Source organism: Prionailurus viverrinus, chromosome E1 (assembly GCF_022837055.1).
Source record: "Prionailurus viverrinus isolate Anna chromosome E1, UM_Priviv_1.0, whole genome shotgun sequence".
In the NCBI taxonomy this organism is placed as follows: Eukaryota; Metazoa; Chordata; class Mammalia; order Carnivora; family Felidae; genus Prionailurus; species Prionailurus viverrinus.
This window is the reverse complement of record NC_062574.1, coordinates 49,424,893-49,442,709: the sequence shown is the minus strand read 5'-3', so window position 1 is coordinate 49,442,709 and position 17,817 is coordinate 49,424,893. Positions and strand designations below refer to the sequence as shown.

At 51.4% G+C, this 17,817-nt stretch overlaps 1 protein-coding gene across 5 annotated transcripts; it reads right to left on the bottom strand.

Moving 5' to 3' along the window:
* Window positions 1–289: 289 nt before the first annotated feature.
* AFMID (arylformamidase) lies at window positions 290–17,771 on the bottom strand. Of its 5 annotated transcripts, none has more exons than XM_047833699.1 (11): window positions 17,673–17,771; window positions 15,753–15,843; window positions 6,320–6,469; window positions 6,189–6,237; window positions 5,684–5,769; window positions 5,516–5,588; window positions 5,228–5,325; window positions 4,865–4,943; window positions 4,601–4,742; window positions 4,236–4,410; window positions 290–1,042 (listed from the first exon to the last, which is right to left on the bottom strand). In XM_047833699.1, the coding sequence occupies exons 1-10, from the start codon at window positions 17,730–17,732 to the stop codon at window positions 4,261–4,263; spliced, it is 978 nt and encodes a 325-aa protein (XP_047689655.1). In that variant the 5' UTR covers window positions 17,733–17,771; the 3' UTR covers window positions 290–1,042; window positions 4,236–4,260. The 5 variants fall into 5 exon arrangements, 4 of the variants coding, with proteins under 4 accessions (XP_047689655.1, XP_047689656.1, XP_047689657.1 ...); XM_047833700.1 differs by having other exon boundaries at window positions 4,306–4,410; XM_047833701.1 differs by having other exon boundaries at window positions 6,320–6,424.
* Between the last annotated feature and the right edge of the window lie 46 nt (window positions 17,772–17,817).

Genomic DNA, 17,817 nt, shown 5'->3' with positions numbered 1-17,817 from the left:
ACTGACTGAGGCACCCAGGTGCCCTGCCAGTTTTTAAATTTATTTAGTTTTAAATGTTTATTTTTGAGAGAGAGAGCATGAGCAGGGGAGGGGCAGAGAGAGAGGGAGACACAGGATCCGAAGCAGACTCCAGGCTCTGAGCTGTCAGCACAGAGCCCCACGCGGGGCTCAAACTCACGACCTGTGAGATCATGACCTGAGCCGGAGTCAGGCGCTTAACCGACTGAGCCACCCAGGCGTCCCTACACCATTTTTTAACAAGCCATGAAAATAGTTATCCAGTCCACAGTCTATTTAGTATAACTTTTATATTCAATTGTTTATAGTAATACAATCATTTATATTAGATGAGAGGAAGAAATTAAAATTTCCCACGATCTCGCTTTGTTTACTGCTGTTACCCTGTGTATATCCCACTGGTCTTTTTTTCTAGATCTATAGATATCTGTGTATCGTATGTCACGTGCCCACATAGAGGTCTATGCATCCTTCTTAAGTGAAAATAGGATCATAGAGGTGGCGGACACATATTTGTTCTGTCTTTTGCTTAGTTTAAGTCATTTTGCTTTGACAGGGCATAACCTAGGGGGCGCAATTCTTGACCTAGGTGTGGAGACAGCCTGGGTTTCCTGCCAGCAGCTGTGGGTGTCCCACAAGGAATTTGTTGCAAACGTTAAACGAAGTCCCACACTTTGTGACTCATTTCCTTTGACGATCTGGAATAAATTCAAGTCACTCCTATAATGTCATTCTCGTGTGCCTGCATCGTGCGTGGAAGCGTTTTGAATATTTTAGTGTTTCAAATTACATGCTACATTCAGCTTTCACATCTGAATCGATCTGATGTATCCAGACCAGCAAAACGCCGTGGAGATTTTTAGTGGTGTTCAGAGAAAATGGAGGCGCTCCTGGGCGTGGGGAGAGGCCAGGTTGGCAGGAAGGGGAAGCCCGCGGGGTCCTGGGGGGGAGCTTCACCATCGGGGTGCCCGCTGGTGGGGGTCCAATGCCGTCAGGGCTCCTGGAGGATTGTTCTCAAAATCATCTGCAGCGATAAGAAAAGACACATGAGGGGGCGCCTGGGTGGCTCTTTGATTTCCGCTCGGGTCATGATCTCACGGTTCATGAGTTCGAGCCCCGCGTGGGGCTCCACCCTGACGGGGTGGAGCCCGCTTGGGATTCTGGGTCTCCCAATCTCTTTGCCCCTCCCCCACTGGTGCTGTCTCAAAAAAAAAAAAATAAAATAAAAAACACATTTTTTTTAAGTAATACGTGCTCATGTTAGCAAATGTGGAATTGCGGTTTTTTGTTTTTTTTTTTTTACTGTTTATTTTATTTATTTTTTTTAATTTTTTTTTTCAACGTTTTTTTATTTTTGGGACAGAGAGAGACAGAGCATGAACGGGGGAGGGGCAGAGAGAGAGGGAGACACAGAATCGGAAGCAGGCTCCAGGCTCTGAGCTGTCAGCATACAGCCTGACGCGGGGCTCGAACTCACGAACTGCGAGATCATGACCTGAGCCGAAGTCGGACGCTTAACCGACCGAGCCACCCAGGCGCCCCTACTGTTTATTTTTGAGAGAGAGACAGAGTGTGAGTGGGGGAGGGGCAGAGAGAGAAGGAGACAGAATCGGAAGCAGGTTCCAGGCTCCAAGCTGTCAGCATAGAGCCTGACACAGGGCTAGAACTCATGAACCATGAGATCATGACCTGAGCTGAAGTCGGACGCTTCACCGACTGCGCCACCCAGGCGCCCCTGGAAATGAATTTTGGGTTTTTTTGGAAATGAATTTTTAAAATGCACTGTGTGGGGCGCCTGGGTGGCACAGTTGGTGAAGCGTCCGACTTCAGCCAGGTCACGATCTCACGGTCCGTGAGTTCGAGCCCCACGTCGGGCTCTGGGCTGACGGCTGGGAGCCTGGAGCCTGTTTCCGATTCTGTGTCTCCCTCTCTCTCTGCCCCTCCCCCGTTCATGCTCTGTGTCTCTCTGTCCCAAAAATAAATAAACGTTGAAAAAATAAAAAAAAAATAAAAAAAAAAATAAAATGCACTGTGTGATACCACTGATAATTGAGTTTTTCGTATGCATACATATGCCTCCAGGGGTCTAGCTGTCTGTGTATCATTGAATTGGGAATATCAGTTGTTTCTTGTGTTTTTGCTTTCACATCTGAATCAATTTGATGTATCCTAACTAATTTTCACAAACTGTGTTCCATTACCTGATTATGTCATAATGTAACCTCATTGGGACATTTAGGTTGTTTCCCAGTTTTGAATATTAATACAGTTGCAGGGGCTATCTCTGTGTATTTCTTTGATTATCCGGAAGAGAAATTCCAAGCAGCAGAATTACTGGGCTAGTGGGTTTGGATCCATAGTGCCAGGCTGTGCGCCCCCCGGCAGAACTGGAGAGGACCCCCTCCACCATCTCTCCAGCAGTGCTGGGCATAATTATCATTAGAACATTTTCCTCTTCCTTTTTTTTCTATTTTTTAATTTTTTAGACATTTGTTTATTTATTTTGAGAGAGACAGAGACAGTGTGTTGGGAGTGGGGGCAGAGAGAGGGAGAGAGAGACAGAGAGAGAGAGACAGAGAGAGAGAGAGAGAGAGAGAGAGAGAGAGAATCCCAAGCAGGCTCTGTGCTGCCAGTACAGAGCCTGACATGGAGCTGAACCTATGAAACCACGAGATCATGACCTGAGCCAAAATCAAGAGTCGGGTGCTCTTAACTAACTGCACCCAGGCGCCCCTTATTAGAATATTTTCTTTTTTATTTTTTTTAAATTTTTTTTTCAATGTTTATTTATTTTTGGGACAGAGAGAGACACAGCATGAACGGGGGAGGGGCAGAGAGAGAGGGAGACACAGAATCGGAAACAGGCTCCAGGCTCTGAGCCATCAGCCCAGAGCCTGACGCGGGGCTCGAACTCACGGACCTCGAACTCACGGACCGCGAGATCGTGACCTGGCTGAAGTCGGACGCTTAACCGACTGTGCCACCCAGGCGCCCCTTATTAGAATATTTCCAATGACAGGTGGGAAAGGACTGTCATTTTAAGTGACATTTCTTTCAACATTTATTTATTTTTGGGACAGAGAGAGACAGAGCATGAACGGGGGAGGGGCAGAGAGAGAGGGAGACACAGAATCGGAAACAGGCTCCAGGCTCTGAGCCATCAGCCCAGAGCCTGACGCGGGGCTCGAACTCACGGACCGCGAGATCGTGACCTGGCTGAAGTCGGACGCTTAACCGACTGCGCCACCCAGGCGCCCCTTTAAGTGACATTTCTAATATCACTGGTATAATCTTCCCCCCATGTTTATTGGCCATTTATATTTTTTCTTAAACTATCCCTTATTCTTTATCCATTTTTGTCTGTTTCTAAATAGAAATTAAAACAGTTCTTATTGATTTGAAAGTACTCTTTATACAGTAAGAATATTAGTTATGTAAGAATTAAACTGAATGCTATAGGGGTGCCTGGGTGGCTCAGTCAGTTAAGCATCCGACTTTGGCCCAGGTCATGATCTCAACAGTTCGTGGGTTCGAGCCCCGTGTCGGGCTCTGTGCTGATGGCTCGGAGCCTGGAACCTGCTTCGGATTCTGTGTCTCCCTCTCTCCCTGCCCCTCCCCTGCTCTGTGTGTGTGTGTGTGTCTCTCTCTCGTTCAAAAATATTTTTTAAAAATTAAAAAAAAAAACACTGAATGCTATCAAAGCCTTACTGAGGTGGCAGCTGATTAAAAGTGAAGTTCTGAAGAACCACTTTCCCGTTGGGGGTGGGAGGGGGGTGGAGAAAAAGAAAAAGAAGAGAAGAGAAATGGTAACTCTGTATCTGCCAGGTCTGTGGCAAATACTCTCCCCAGCTTATTCTTTGACTTGTGAAAGAATTCTCCACGTTAAAATTGTAATGTTTGATTTTCAAAAGGATTCTCCACGTTTAAGTTGTAATCAACATTTCTGAACCAAATCTGCCCATCTTGTCCTGTATGGAGTTGGCTCTGCCTTATGCTTAACACAGGCTAACACTTTCCTTGGCCCAGATCAATGCCTCTCCGCCTCGGCACCAAGCCCCGTGCAGCTCCCACCTGTGTGCCCAGGCACAGACTCTGGGGCTCTTTCAAAGAGAGGTGAAGTCTAGGAAGCCAGGGGGGGACTCAAGTCCTACCGTAGGGTCCCCAGCCTCCCGGAGGCCAAGGAACTAGTGAATGACTCCTCTGTGCTCCCCACCTACCCTCCTGTCCGTATGTCCGGGGGTGCTAAGGCAGGACCCATGCCCTCCACAGTGAAGGGATGTGCCCCACCTGGGTGAGCACGTAGTCGTCCTGGGTTAGCTTCCAGATGATTTCAAAGTGATCCACATCGTGGAGTTCTTCAAACGAGGCGTTCCATCCTCCTCTGCACAGTGTCTGGGTAGAAAAAAAGGGCCAAGCAGGAGCGTGAGGCAGCAGGGCCCTGCCTGACCCGGAGCAGGTGCTCGCTCGGTATTTGTTGAATAAATGGCTGATGGTCTTGGGGTCCCTTTGGGTGAAATAAAGGGGAAGGTAATGACAGCGCATGACCCTCAACCTCCGGCCAGGAGCGGGGTGCTGGGGGTACCTGATAAAATTCCCTGGACTGTCGGGAGAATTCGGGGGAGTCGTGTTGGCCCACGATCACCAGCACGTGGCAGGCGGGATCCACGGGCTGCGTTGGGGCCGCCTCCAGGAGCTGCTGTGGACCATTCCTCCGAGCATCCTCCCTGATGCGGGGGTGGGGGGGGGGAGGCAGGCATGGGTCAGGACGGAGAAAAGCCCGCGCGTCACCCCTGGCCCGCCTGGTAGGTTCAAGCTCAGCTGGGGAAGGAGGGGGCAAGTGACTCACAGGGTCATGAGGAGAGGGCCGTTCTGAGAGGTGAACACGATGGGCTCTAGGTCATAGATCCCACTTACCAGGAAAAAGCCTGTAAAGGTGAAGAGCAGTCAGAGGGCCAGGCTCTAGGTGGGGCCAACACCCCACCCATACCAGGCTTCCTGCAGGCACACGGTGGGGCAATATGGGGCCAGCCCCAAAGGGGCGAGACCAGGGTAGGGGTAGAGAAGAAGCAAAGACGAGCCCACGTCACAGGGCTCCAAGCCCCCAGCTCAAGCACGTCATGGCTGTTGGGATTTTGTGCAGCCGGTGCGGCCCTCGGGCCCATCTGGGGAGGGAGAAGGCTGCCCGGCCAGCCCGCAGTCCCAGGGAAACCTCTGAGGTTGGGTGTGACTGCATGCTTGGTCCAGTCGGCCAGGAGCATCATGGCGGCCAGGTGGGCCCCAGCCGAGTGTCCGCACAGGTAAATCCCCCTGGGTTGGGTCAGAGGAGAGAGAGCCGGATTTGCATTCGGTGGCCCGAGTGCATCAGGTCGGTATCGAGGAGTCCCGGTTCGCCTTCTGCTCCACAGGCCAGAGGGAGCAGCTGGGCTGCATCCCGGGGGGCTGAATCCACGGTCCTCCCACATCGTCTGGCAAAAGGGAAAGCTGCAGTGATACCTACTCGTTGCGTGGATACTGCTTCTGGATATACACGATGCTCCGGGTCACTTGGTCTACCATCTGGTCCAGGGTACCTGCACAGAGAACACGAGTCGGGGCAGGGTCCGTCAGGGGCTCTCTCCCCTCCAAAGCCCACCAGGCTTCGAACCTGTGAGACCATCGTCCTTACCTTTGGGGGCTATGTCATAAGCCACTATCACCACGGCCACTCCCTGTGCTGTCAGTGGGTTGACCATGAAGGCTGATGTATCTTTACTGCAGAAAGAGAGACGGAGATGTAGTTAAGGATCCCGAGGTGAGATCATCCCTGATTCAGGGTGGGCATAAATCCCATGACTGGTGACACTATAAGAGAAGGGCGGGGGATGACCTGAGACACGGACACAGAGGAGGCCCCATGAGGATAGACGCAGAGATGGGGGTGATGCGGCCACAGCCAACGAAAACCCAGAGCCCCCAGCCGCTGGAAGACGCAGGAGTGGGTTCTCCCCCGGCGCCTCTGGAGGGAGCAGGGCCCTGCCCACACCTTTATCTCCGACTCCTGGCCTCCAGAACTGTGAGAGAATGCACTCCTGTGGTCAGACACACAGTTTGAAGCAGCAGCTCGCACGATCTCCTACACCAGGGAAGGATGGATGTCCCTTTGTCCCTGTTCATCCAAGCTCCCGACTCACCTTCCGCTCTGCCAGTACCCGCCATGGAAGAACACACAGAAAGGCGAGGCTGTAAGACAGACAGAGAGCGTGGGGGCTGAGCCGGGTGCCCGGCTGAGCCCTGCTGCGGGACCACCCGCCCATTCGCCTACCTTCAGACACTTGCTCGGGAAAGTAGATGTCCAGGTTCTCCCCCTCGCCGTCTCCGTAGGGGACATGCAGCAGGTTCCTCCTGGTGGCTCGGGCCCTCTTAGTAGCTGTCTCGAGAAGTGGACAGGTCGCTATTAGCACGACCTGCTGACCTGCAGCTGTTTTCCATTTTACCGAAGGTAGAAACCTCTCTGCTGAAAGCCCCTCTGGGTCGGCTGATCAGCCCCACGTTTCAGAACTCCATGAAAGGTGCCCCTCCCCCCCAAGTCCTCATGATCAACTGTGCCGGGCTCTGGAGCCTCCCCTGGGGGCGTAGTTGCAAAGAGACCAGACTGTCCCATCCAAGTGCGACCAACACTATGTGCTGACATCTGTCTGTAAGTGAGCTGTGGTTCTGAAGGTCACCTTTTACCACCACTTTCTTACGCGCCCATTTTGTGCGTCGTACTCTGTTTCACACTCCAGGAAGTATAAACTTTTGCAAGTCTCTGGAAAATCAATCTTCTAGGGAAGCAAGATATAAACTCACTTCAAATAAATAACGATATGTATCAAACCCCGAGAAGATCACACTCCTTGACGCATGAGTCCTTATGCACGTAATTTTTATAAGGAAATAATCAGAAACATTCCCAAGGACTTGTTTTAAAGATGCCCACAGTGGGGCGCCTGGGTGGCGCAGTCGGTGAAGCGTCCGACTTCAGCCAGGTCACGATCTCGCGGTCCGTGAGTTCGAGCCCCGCGTCAGGCTCTGGGCTGATGGCTCGGAGCCTGGAGCCTGTTTCCGATTCTGTGTCTCCCTCTCTCTCTGCCCCTCCCCCGTTCATGCTGTGTCTCTCTCTGTCCCAAAAATTAATAAAAAACATTGAAAAAAAAATTAAAACATAAATAAATAAATAAACGTTAAAAAAAAAGTTTCTTGATCCTTACCTCACACCACATCAGATCAGTTCCTGATGGTCTATCTAAACATGAAAGAGAAGCCACAAACCTCTTGGAAAAGAAAACGGGAGATCTCCATGATCTTGGGATAGACAAAGATTGCATAAATAGGACCCAACATGTACTAATCAAAAAGAAGGGGTGCCTGGCTGTCTCAGTCAGTAGAGCAAGTGACTCTGGATCTCGGGGTTGTGAGTTTGAGCCCCATGTTGGGTGTGGAGATTAATTGCAAAACAGTTTACATAAATACAATAGAGCCTGGTCAGTGTGATCTTTCTGATACTGAACATTGGAGCAGTGAGACATGAACTTGGGATCCGTGTCCCTGGAGGTGCCCAGGTCCCCAACCTTGGGGTCCATAGAGGCGGGCCCAAAAGGAAACCAGTGCACCTCTTGGCTGGATGATTCTGCAACTCTAGAAGGGACAAACCCAGTAGAAAAAGATAGTTTGTATAAAGTGTGTTTAGGCATAAACTAACTGGTAAAATAGGCCGTCTCCATTCAGAGAGACGGCTCAAGGCCAACAGAAACAAAAATGATGGGAGATGCCAAGTTTCCCCCCATGCCAAAACCAGAGACCAGGCTGCCTCTGCAGAACAGGCCAAGGGGCTGTAAAACCAGTTTTGCTGTCAGACCTTGTCTACGGACGCCCCTGTCCTGAGAGTGAAGCCTGAGAGGCTTCTTAGAGGAGAGAGATGTGGCTTGCTGTGCGTCCCTGCTCCCTCTCTGGTGCTGGGCAGCAGCAGGGGGAGACTTCCCATCTCCCAAAGCGACCAGCTGCTCAGAGAGCCTGAGGTGTGACTCCTGCAAGTGTCTAACGAACGGAACAAATCAGGCTCCCCCTGTGCCGGCCACACTGGACACAGCTCACTCTGAAGGCCATGCTTTACGGAATGGATCTATTATTAATTAGATAATTATTTAATGTTTATTTCTTTTTTTTCAACGTTTATTTATTTTTGGGACAGAGAGAGACAGAGCATGAATGGGGGAGGGGCAGAGAGAGAGGGAGACACAGAATCGGAAGCAGGCTCCAGGCTCTGAGCCATCAGCCCAGAGCCTGACGCGGGGCTCGAACTCACGGACCGCAAGATCGTGACCTGGCTGAAGTCCGACGTTTAACCAACTGCGCCACCCAGGTGCCCCATAATGTTTATTTATTTCTGAGGGAGAGAGAGTGTGTAAGCAGGGGGAGGAGCAGAGAGGGAGACACAGAATCCGAAGCAGGCTCCAGGCCCCGAGCTGTCAGCACAGAGCCCGACGCGGGGCTCAAACTCACGAACCGCGAGATCATGACCTGAGCCAAAGTTGGACGCTCAATCGACTGAGCCACCCAGGCGCCCCTGTCATTAATTTTTCTTATGGAGACACAATATGTTTGTATGGTTCACACACACACACACACACACACACACACGCACACACGGCTTCCTACGGGTGCCTGGGTGGCTCAGCCGGTTAAGCGTCCAACTCTTGATTTCAGCTCAGGTCATGATCTCATGGTTCTGAGCTTGAACTCCATGTCTGCACTGACAACGCAGAGTCTGTCTGGGATTCTCTTTCTCTCCCTCGCTCTCTGCCCCTCCCCCACCTCTCCCAATAAATACACGTTAAAAAAAAAAAAAAAAAGGCTTTCCAGTGAAACGTTCCCTCACCGCCTCTCACCTGCCTGCTTTCCCAGCCCCTTGCCAAGGTGACCTCCGTTACTAACACGGATATAGACCCTCTCAACCTTTCGTCCAAATGGCAGCATATAAAATACGTGTCTGCCCTGCCCACTTCGCGTAGTGTTTCTTGGAGAGCTTTCCCCATCTGCACATAGCTTCCTTGTTCTTCCCTTCTTTATAGACCTTCCTTCGCTCTTATATTCCATCTGAGGGTTGCATGCTAACCAGTCATGCCAGTTGCGCAGGCCCGACAAACCACATCCCATCATCAGGAAATCCTCTCCGTGCGTCTCCTCCCGCCTCCCCCGCAACTACCTTGTTGGATGTCCCTCCCCTTCTCCGCTGGAAGCAAGGCCGGCCCTCGCGGCTTTCCTACTTCTTCCGCCAAATGCTCTCCCGCCACAGGTGTGAGCCAGTCCTGGGCGCACCTTTCCCTCTCAGGTTCAAGTCCGTCCGGGGCTCCTGCGCGAGTTGGCTCCCACTGCTGTGACCAAATACCACAGGGTGCGGGGGCTTAACCTACACTTACTTTTCACAGTTCTGGGTCCCGGAAGGCCTAGATCCAGGCGCCAGAGGGGCTTGTGTCTGGGGACGGCCCTCCCCTTGGGTGGCAGGTGAGCACCTCCTCACTGGGTGCATACACGCCTCTTCTGGGTGGGCCTGTGGGGCTCTTGGCCTCTCTAGGGAGGCAAGCCCTCGGGCGTCTCTTCTAAGAATCCAGCCAGGTCAGGACCCCACGCTTATGACCTCAATTCACCTGATCACTCCAAATACAGCCACCCTAAGGGTTAAGGCTTCAACATGTGAATCTGGGGAGGGCACAAAGATTCAGTCCACAGCATCTGGCACACGACCCCCAAAAGCCCTGGGGCTCTACAAAATCAACCCTGCCCAGCACACCTTCCTCTAGGGGTCGACCCTGGCCACCCTAACACCCACTGTCCAGCACCCGCCTCGCCTGCTCCATACTGCCAGAGCGCTTGTCCCTTCTAACGGACCACGGCATTGACTTTGTCCTCTTCCCCTGCCCCGTTAAGAGTCACGACCAGGGCACCTGGGTGGCTCCGTCAGTGAAGCGTCCCACTTCGACCCAGGTCATGACCTCTCGATTCACGAGTTAGAGCTGACGGCTCAGAGCCTGGTGCCTCCTTCCGATTCTGTGTCTCCCTCCCTCTCTGCCCCTCCCCCACTTGCACTCTGTCTCTGTCTCTCCAAAAAAAAAAAAAAAAGAATCACAGTGAAAGACAGCAGAGAATACAGGCAAAACCACTGTGATAACGTGGAAGGTGACAGATGGTGACTCCGCTTCTCATGATGAGCACAGAGTCATGTAGAGAACTGTTGAATCATTGCGTTATACACCTGAAATTAATATACCTTGTAAGTCAACTGTATTTCGATAATACAGTAAGAAGGGGGGCACCAGGGGGGCGCAGTCGGTTAAGCCTCCGACTCTTGATCTCAGCTCAGGTCATGATCTCACAACTTGTGGGGCATTCACTTTTGAATGCCCCCCTCTCTGTAAAGAGAGCTTTCATACTCCTCCTGCTTTCTGATCTTATACTCTAGTAAACCTTTGCCTGCTGCTCAAAAAAAAAAAAAAAAAGAAACAACTCACAATTTGTGAGTGTGAGCCCTGCACCAGGCTCTGCGCTGATGGCCAGGAGCCGGTGTGGGATTCTGTCTCTCCTCTCTGCCCCTCCCCTGCTTGTGTGTACCAGCATGAGCTTTCTCTCTCTTCCAAAATAAATAAATAAAAGTTAAAAAAAATATATTTATTTATTTATTTTTTATTTTTTTTAACGTTTATTTTTTTTTTAAATTTTTTTTTCAACGTTTATTTATTTTTGGGACAGAGAGAGACAGAGCATGAACGGGGGGAGGGGCAGAGAGAGAGGGAGACACAGAATCGGAAACAGGCTCCAGGCTCTGAGCCATCAGCCCAGAGCCCGACGCGGGGCTCGAACTCCCGGACCGCGAGATCGTGACCTGGCTGAAGTCGGACGCTTCACCGACTGCGCCACCCAGGCACCCCGAACGTTTATTTATTTTTGAGACAGAGAGAGACAGAGCATGAACAGGAGAGGGGCAGAGAGAGGGGGAGACACAGAATCTGAAACAGGCTCCAGGCTCTGAGCTGTCAGCACAGAGCCCGACGCGAGGCTCGAAGTCACAGACCGTGATCATGACCTGAGCCGAAGTCGGATGCTTAACCGACCGAGCCACCCAGGCGCCCCCCAAAAATTTATTTTTAAATAATAAAATAAGAAGACAGAGAAAAAGATTCACATTGATGCACGGGCAGGGGTTTGTGTGTTTTGCTCACTGATGTAGTCCGTGCACAAAATGAGTGACCAGTACATGTCAGGCACCCAGTAAATATTCATTGAATGGATCGGCACCTGGGGAAGGAGTCCTCTGCTGGAGGCATCTGGGCTGGGTTAGCACAAGTAACCCTGCCGTGATCAGCCCCGTGCACACGTCACCACTGTGCGTGGGGGTCTGAAGGAAGCACTCTCAGCAGTGGAATTTCTGCATTAGTAGGTCTATTCATTTCTCATTTTTAAAAAAAAGTTTATTTATTTATTTGAGAGAGCACGCAAGCAAGCAGGGGAGGAGCAGAGAGAGACAGAGAGAATCCCAAGCAAGTTCTGCATTGTCAGCACAGAGGCTGACGTGAGGCTCGATCTCATGAACTGTGAAATCATGACCTGAGCTGAAACCGAGAGTTAGAGGCTTACCCGACTGAGCCACCCAGGCGCCCCTTCTCAAGAGTTCTTAAAGTATACATGGACCAGCCAGATTCATTTTGTGCCAGAACTAAGAAAAGACTATGAAATTTACGTTCTGAGTTGAAGAGTGATTCAAACCACACAGCTGTAGACATGCACTATCATGGACGTGTCTCCCTCAGATATTAAAAAACTCAGCTGACCCTGAGAAAGAGAGGAACTGTTTCTCTCCAGGAGTGGACCCCGCGGCTGGTGACGGGCAGCTGGGTGCAGGGGCAGAGAACGAGGTGACTCACAGCCTCCCTACCGAGGGTGAACACCACCAGCCCTCCAGTCTCTGGACCCCAGGGCCGGAACACGGGAGGACGTCAATGAATAGACCTCATTAAAAGGTCCTCTTTTTGATACTGAAGAAACTGACTTTCTATTATTTGCAACTCAAAGTATCCAAACTCTTACAGACAGAAACCCCAGGCCCGGGGACCCATCCAGAGCACATGTCAGGGGGATTAGAGGAAGTGGAGACCAGAGTCCTTAGGGACTTATGCAAGATACAGCAGGGGGACCACACGGTCCCAGAAAGGCTGAAGACCTTATTCCACCAGGCTGTGGCAGCACTTTTAAAAATGGCAGGGTCCCATCAGCCACCCTCTGGTTAACGATGGGTGGTGGAATTATTGATGATTTTATTTTGTAAATCTATTTGAGTAAGCATATGCTCCTTTTGTAATAAGAAAACAATGGTTACCTAAAAATAGCCAAGGTGGCGCAGAGCAGGGCTGCTTGGCCTGCGATCTGGGGATACTGGGAGCCCTACCCTGTTTGCTACTGGTCTATGATGAGCTAAATACGCAAAGTGAAAGTAAGCATTTGGAACGTATGCAATTGTGTCCAACGGCTTTGTCTACTGGTCTTAGTAATAAGAAATCAAGAGCTTTCAAACGAAAACGTGTACACGGATGTTCACAGCAGCCCTATTCACAGTTGTCAAAAGGCGGACAGCCCAAATGTCTGTCAGTGAATAAACAAGACGTGGTAGGTCCATACGACGAAGGCGTGAAGTAGTGATCGGCATTATATACCGTGGATGGAGCTCCAGAACATTATGCCAAGAAGCCGGCCACAAAAGGCCACACGTACATGTAAGGATTCCATTCCGACCGGGTGTCCAGAATAGGTAAATCCATAGACAGAGACGGCGAGGGGGGGAAATGGGGAGTGACTGATGGTAGGGCTCCTTCTGAGGCAACGAAAATGATATTTGGAACAAGGTACTGATGATGGCTGCACAAATCTTGAAGGTTCTAAACGCCACCGAACTGTACGCTTTAAAATGGTTAGAATGGTCAATTTTATATGTACAACAAAATTGGGGCTTGTATCTTTTGTGCCTTTGTTTTTCTCCTTTCACTTTTCCGGTGGAGAGGGAAAAGCCCAAGCCGGGAGCCTGCGAAGGTAGTGGGGTGGGGATCCCTAGTAGAGGCGGTCGGACACGAGGCTCCACCCACGTCACTGGTGATTGGTTCTCCTGGAGAGGGGCGTGGACTAGGACCAGAGGAAGCTAGCAGAGGCAGGGCGCCCAGAGAATCTTTTCTCTCCCCTTTGAAGTGTATGTAAATATTTTGAAGAGCTAAACGAGTCTCTTGCCAGTTTTCCAACCTCGGAATGTTTTCCTCCAGGACCTGGGGCGTCATCACTTTGCAATGTAATCATCAAAATACAGTGCCCCTACCCCCAGATTCTGCGGTCAGACAGGAGCCTACCTTCTACAGGTGCCCGGCTCCAAGTTACACAACTACTTTGTTGTTAAGCTACGGGAAGGTTTCTCTTTCCTCTGGATAAAGGCAATTGGCAAGCACAGATGGCCACCCTCATTACCAGGTGGACTTAGGAAGATCTAGGGGGACAAGTGGCACTGTGAGGCCACCTGCTTCAGCACAGCTATCATTTATCTTGAGAACAGGTATGCAGTGGGGGTATATCTGCCTGCCTGCATAAAAAGGTGAGGTTTCTGGGCTGCCTGCCTGCCTCAGTAGGGAGGGCGTGCAACTCTCGATCTCTGGGTCGTGAGTTTGAGCCCCATGTTGGGCGTCGAGATGACTTAAATGCATAAACAAATAAAAGCTTTTTTTTTAAAAAAAAAAAAGGGTGAGGTTTCTTTCTGGTTTCACAGTCTCTTTAGCAGCTTGCCTGTGGTGCACATCACAGTTTGGTTTAACCCTTATTCAATAAAAACTTATTTTCTTTCTCTCTCTGTCCTTTGTGGAGAGGCTTTCTGGCTCAGCAGGAATCTATTTCTCATCACTTGCCCTTCCTGTGCCTTTGCCGCCCCCCTGTGAGCTTGCATGGGAGGAGGCAATCCCGTCTGGGGAGCACCTCCAGGAGAGGCCGACTATTGCGCACTCACGGACACTGCCCGACCCACCTCACCCCATCGGGCTGCCCCACCCTTTTCTGGAAGCTCGGCTCCAGGCGGTGGCTACCATCACGAGCTGCGTGACTTGGGTAAGTTATTTAACCTCATCGAGCAGGGGTGAGGCCCTTGCTCTGGGTACAGCATGGGGGCGTCAGCACCAAAACTTCAGTCATGAAGTTCCTTTTGAGCTGAAGGTCTGTGTCCCCCAGCGCTCATATGTTGAAGCACTGCCCCGTAACGTGATGGTATGACAGGTGTTAACTTTGGAAGGTAGTTGGGTTTCGATGGGGTGAAGTGCTATGGTAGGATTAGAGGCCTTATAAAAAGAGGAAGAATGGGACGCCTGGGTGGCTCAGTAGGTGAAGCATCTGACTTCGGTTCAGGTCACGATCTCGCGGTTCGTGAGTTGAAGCCCTGCGTTGGGCTCTGTGCTGACAGCTCAGAGCCTGGAGCCTGCTTCGGATTCTGTCTCTCTCTCCCTCTCTGCCATTCCTCCTACTCACGCTCTGTCTCTCTCTCTCCCTCTCTTTCTCTCAAAAGTAAACATTAAAAAAGAAATTAAAAAAAAATAAGAAGAAAGAGGGGGCACCTGGGTGGCTCAGTCGGTTAAAGGCTCAGGTCAGGATCTCAGGGTTCGTGGGTTCGAGCCCCACATCGGGTTCTGTCTGTGCTGACAGTGCAGAACCCGCTGGGGATTCTCTCTCTCTCTCTCCGCCCCTCCCCTGCTCGTGCGTGCATGCTCTTTCTCTTTCTCTCTCTCTCAAAATAAATAAACTTAAAAAACTTTTAAAAGGAGAGGAAGACAGACCAGAGCTCTGTCTCTCTGCCATGTGAGGACAGCATGGAAAAGGCAGCTGTCTGCAAGCCGGGAGGACTCTCATCAGGGAACCAAACTGGCCAGCACCTCGCTCTTGGGCCTTCTTAGCCTCCAGAACTGTGAGAAACAGATTCCTATCGTTTAAGCCATCCGTTCTATGGCATCTCGCAATGGCAGCCCAAGCTGACCAATATAAAGATAAATAGTATTTAAATGCAACATATATATATATATAAATCAAAATTAATAATTAATGCTAAATGTCCATGGCCAACAAAATGTCAACATTTTATTTTGTTTTACTTTTTAAATTAAAAAAATTTTTTTTAACGTTTATTTATTATTGAGAGACAGCGAGACACAGAGCGTGAGCAGGGGAGGGGTAGAGAGAGGGGGAGACACAGGATCGAAAGTAGGCTTCAAGCTCCGAGCTGTCGGCACAGAGCCCGACGCGGGGCTCGAACTCATGAACCGCGAGATGGTGACCTGAGCCGAAACCGACTGAGCCACCCAGGAGCCCCTTTTGCTTTTTATAAATATCAACAACATTCCAGGTTCAGCCAAGTGGGAGGCCTGCCTTTTTCTCACCCTACTTCCTGGTGCCCCTGTAGCATGTGGCCTCACTGGTCTGGGCACTGTCAGCCGAGCAGGAGAGGAGGTGGAACACGGCCTGTTGGGCCTTTCCTGCCTCCAGCTGACCTGTGGCGAGGGCTCCTGGATGCCTGGCCCTGAGCCAAAGAGGCTTGCGTGGTACCTGGACTTTGGGAACTGTCCCGAGAGCCTCCTCCTGCCCCCAGCATTCTGAACCACTGCCATATGCTAGAGACCACCCACAGCATCCAAGGGGAGGGCCCCCAGTACCCTCATCCCCTATCTGTGAGTAGGTCCTCAGGGCCTCCTCGGCTCCCAGTCGGATGACCCATCTGCTGGGGCTGTACTGATTCTCCAGCTCCTATGGAACACAGACAGAAGTTTCCGTAAGACCTTTGTTCTCCACACAACGTGCCCCCACCCCTCCGAATGCCTGCCTTGAGAAGCCCCCTCCCCAATATCTCAGGCTCTTTAGAGGCCCTCAGCTTCCTTCAAGACCCTGGTATCCCACTCTCCACTCTCCCCCGACACCAACTAATTACGTATTTCAGATACAACATCACAGGGGCTCTCAGGTTCACGGTCTAGAGCTATGGCCGTGCTTTTAACTAGTGGCCAGCCCTGGGGCGCCTGGGTGGCGCAGTCGGTTAAGCGTCCGACTTCAGCCAGGTCACGATCTCGCGGTCCGGGAGTTCGAGCCCCGCGTCAGGCTCTGGGCTGATGGCTCGGAGCCTGGAGCCTCTTTCCGATTCTGTGTCTCCCTCTGTCTCTGCCCCTCCCCCATTCATGCTCTGTCTCTCTCTGTCCCAAAAATAAATAAACGTTGAAAAAAAAAATTTAAAAAAAAAAAAAAAACTAGTGGCCAGCCTTAAAGGGGAGATAAGGTCTTATAAAATGTGTTCTGGTTCATGCCACCATGGGCACTCCTACTGCAGGAGGCCAGGTTGCTGGGGTGGTCACCGCAGAGAAAGTGTGGCAGAGCTTATCTCTGAGAGGCCACGGTTCTGACTGCAGGAGGGCCCAGAGCAAAGGTACAGGGCTCAGGAGGGGGGAATCAAAGGTCGGTCTGGAGATAGTGATAGGCCAGACTGCTGAATCACAGAGGTGAGCCTGGGCAGCTGGGACCGGAAGACGGAGGGTCTCACATATCAGGCTAAGATGTTCAGACTTCATGTAGAAAAGTAACAAGAACCAGGTTTTGGAGAAAAAGTTCAAAGGCGAGGAGAAAGAGTGAAGCCCCAAATGGGAAACTGGAAGACAGGGTAGCTTCACAGAAGGATCTGGGGCTCTGGAGTCAGATGGGTTGAGGGCCATCCATGCTCCGTCACTTACAGGCTGTTTTACCCTGGGCAACTCGTAGTCTCTGAGTCTCAGTTCCCACATCTATATAACGAGCAAAATAGCAGCCTCACAAGGTGAAAGGTCATAAGGCACATAAACGAAGTAAAACCAGCCATTCAAATGTGGGTTACTGCCTCCTCGAGCTGAACGAGGTTGTTGGCCAGGGTTCTTTAGATCTGTACAATCTGTGCCTGTCAGACGTTCACAACCATCCCTGGCACACACGGTGACTGCTGTCACCGTCCTCCCTGTTCTTAAGTATGCTGATGATAATGCCACGGGTTTCTGAGAGTCCTCTGATATTGTAGGCAAGTGTGTGGGCGACAGAGAGACAGAGACAGAGAATGGGATTTCTTGGGGGGTTAGTGCCCATAACTTAACCAGATTCTCAGATGTATCAGTGGCCAGAATAAAAAAAAAAAAAAAACTAACAAAACCCCCCAAACAAACCAACCACTGCCTGAGATGCGGGGGAAACTGGTTAGGAAGTTACAGTTGCATGATCACAACACATGCTTTGCCGGTGTGGTTTCCAGCCCTCACAACCACCCGGCAGTAAACACCAGCCTTCCTGCATCCAGCATCCTGCGACCTGCCTGCACGGTGAGACCCTGCGCTTGAGGTCGGCAGCGTGGCCCCCTGGATGGCTATCGGCACAGCTTCGGTCTTCTCTGCCCTTAAAAGGCTGCCTGTGGCCAGAAGCAAACCAGACCGGGGCGCCAAAGCTTTCGGAGCAGGCACGCCCGGCACGCCCGGTGGGTCAACGGGCTCCGAAGCTCCGTTCCTGGAACTGCATCCAATCTCCGCGCTGCCCAGCTCAGCCCCAGCCGCCGCCTGCAACCCGCCTACCTCCTTAGACAGCTTCTTCCAGGGAGCCTCGGCCCGGCGACCCCGCTCGGGAACCTCCATCTCGCGACTACCGCGGGACGGTGCTCCCCGCCTGCTTTTTCTACGCGGGGGGGGGGGGGGGGGGCGGGGGGGGCGGGGCGGGGCG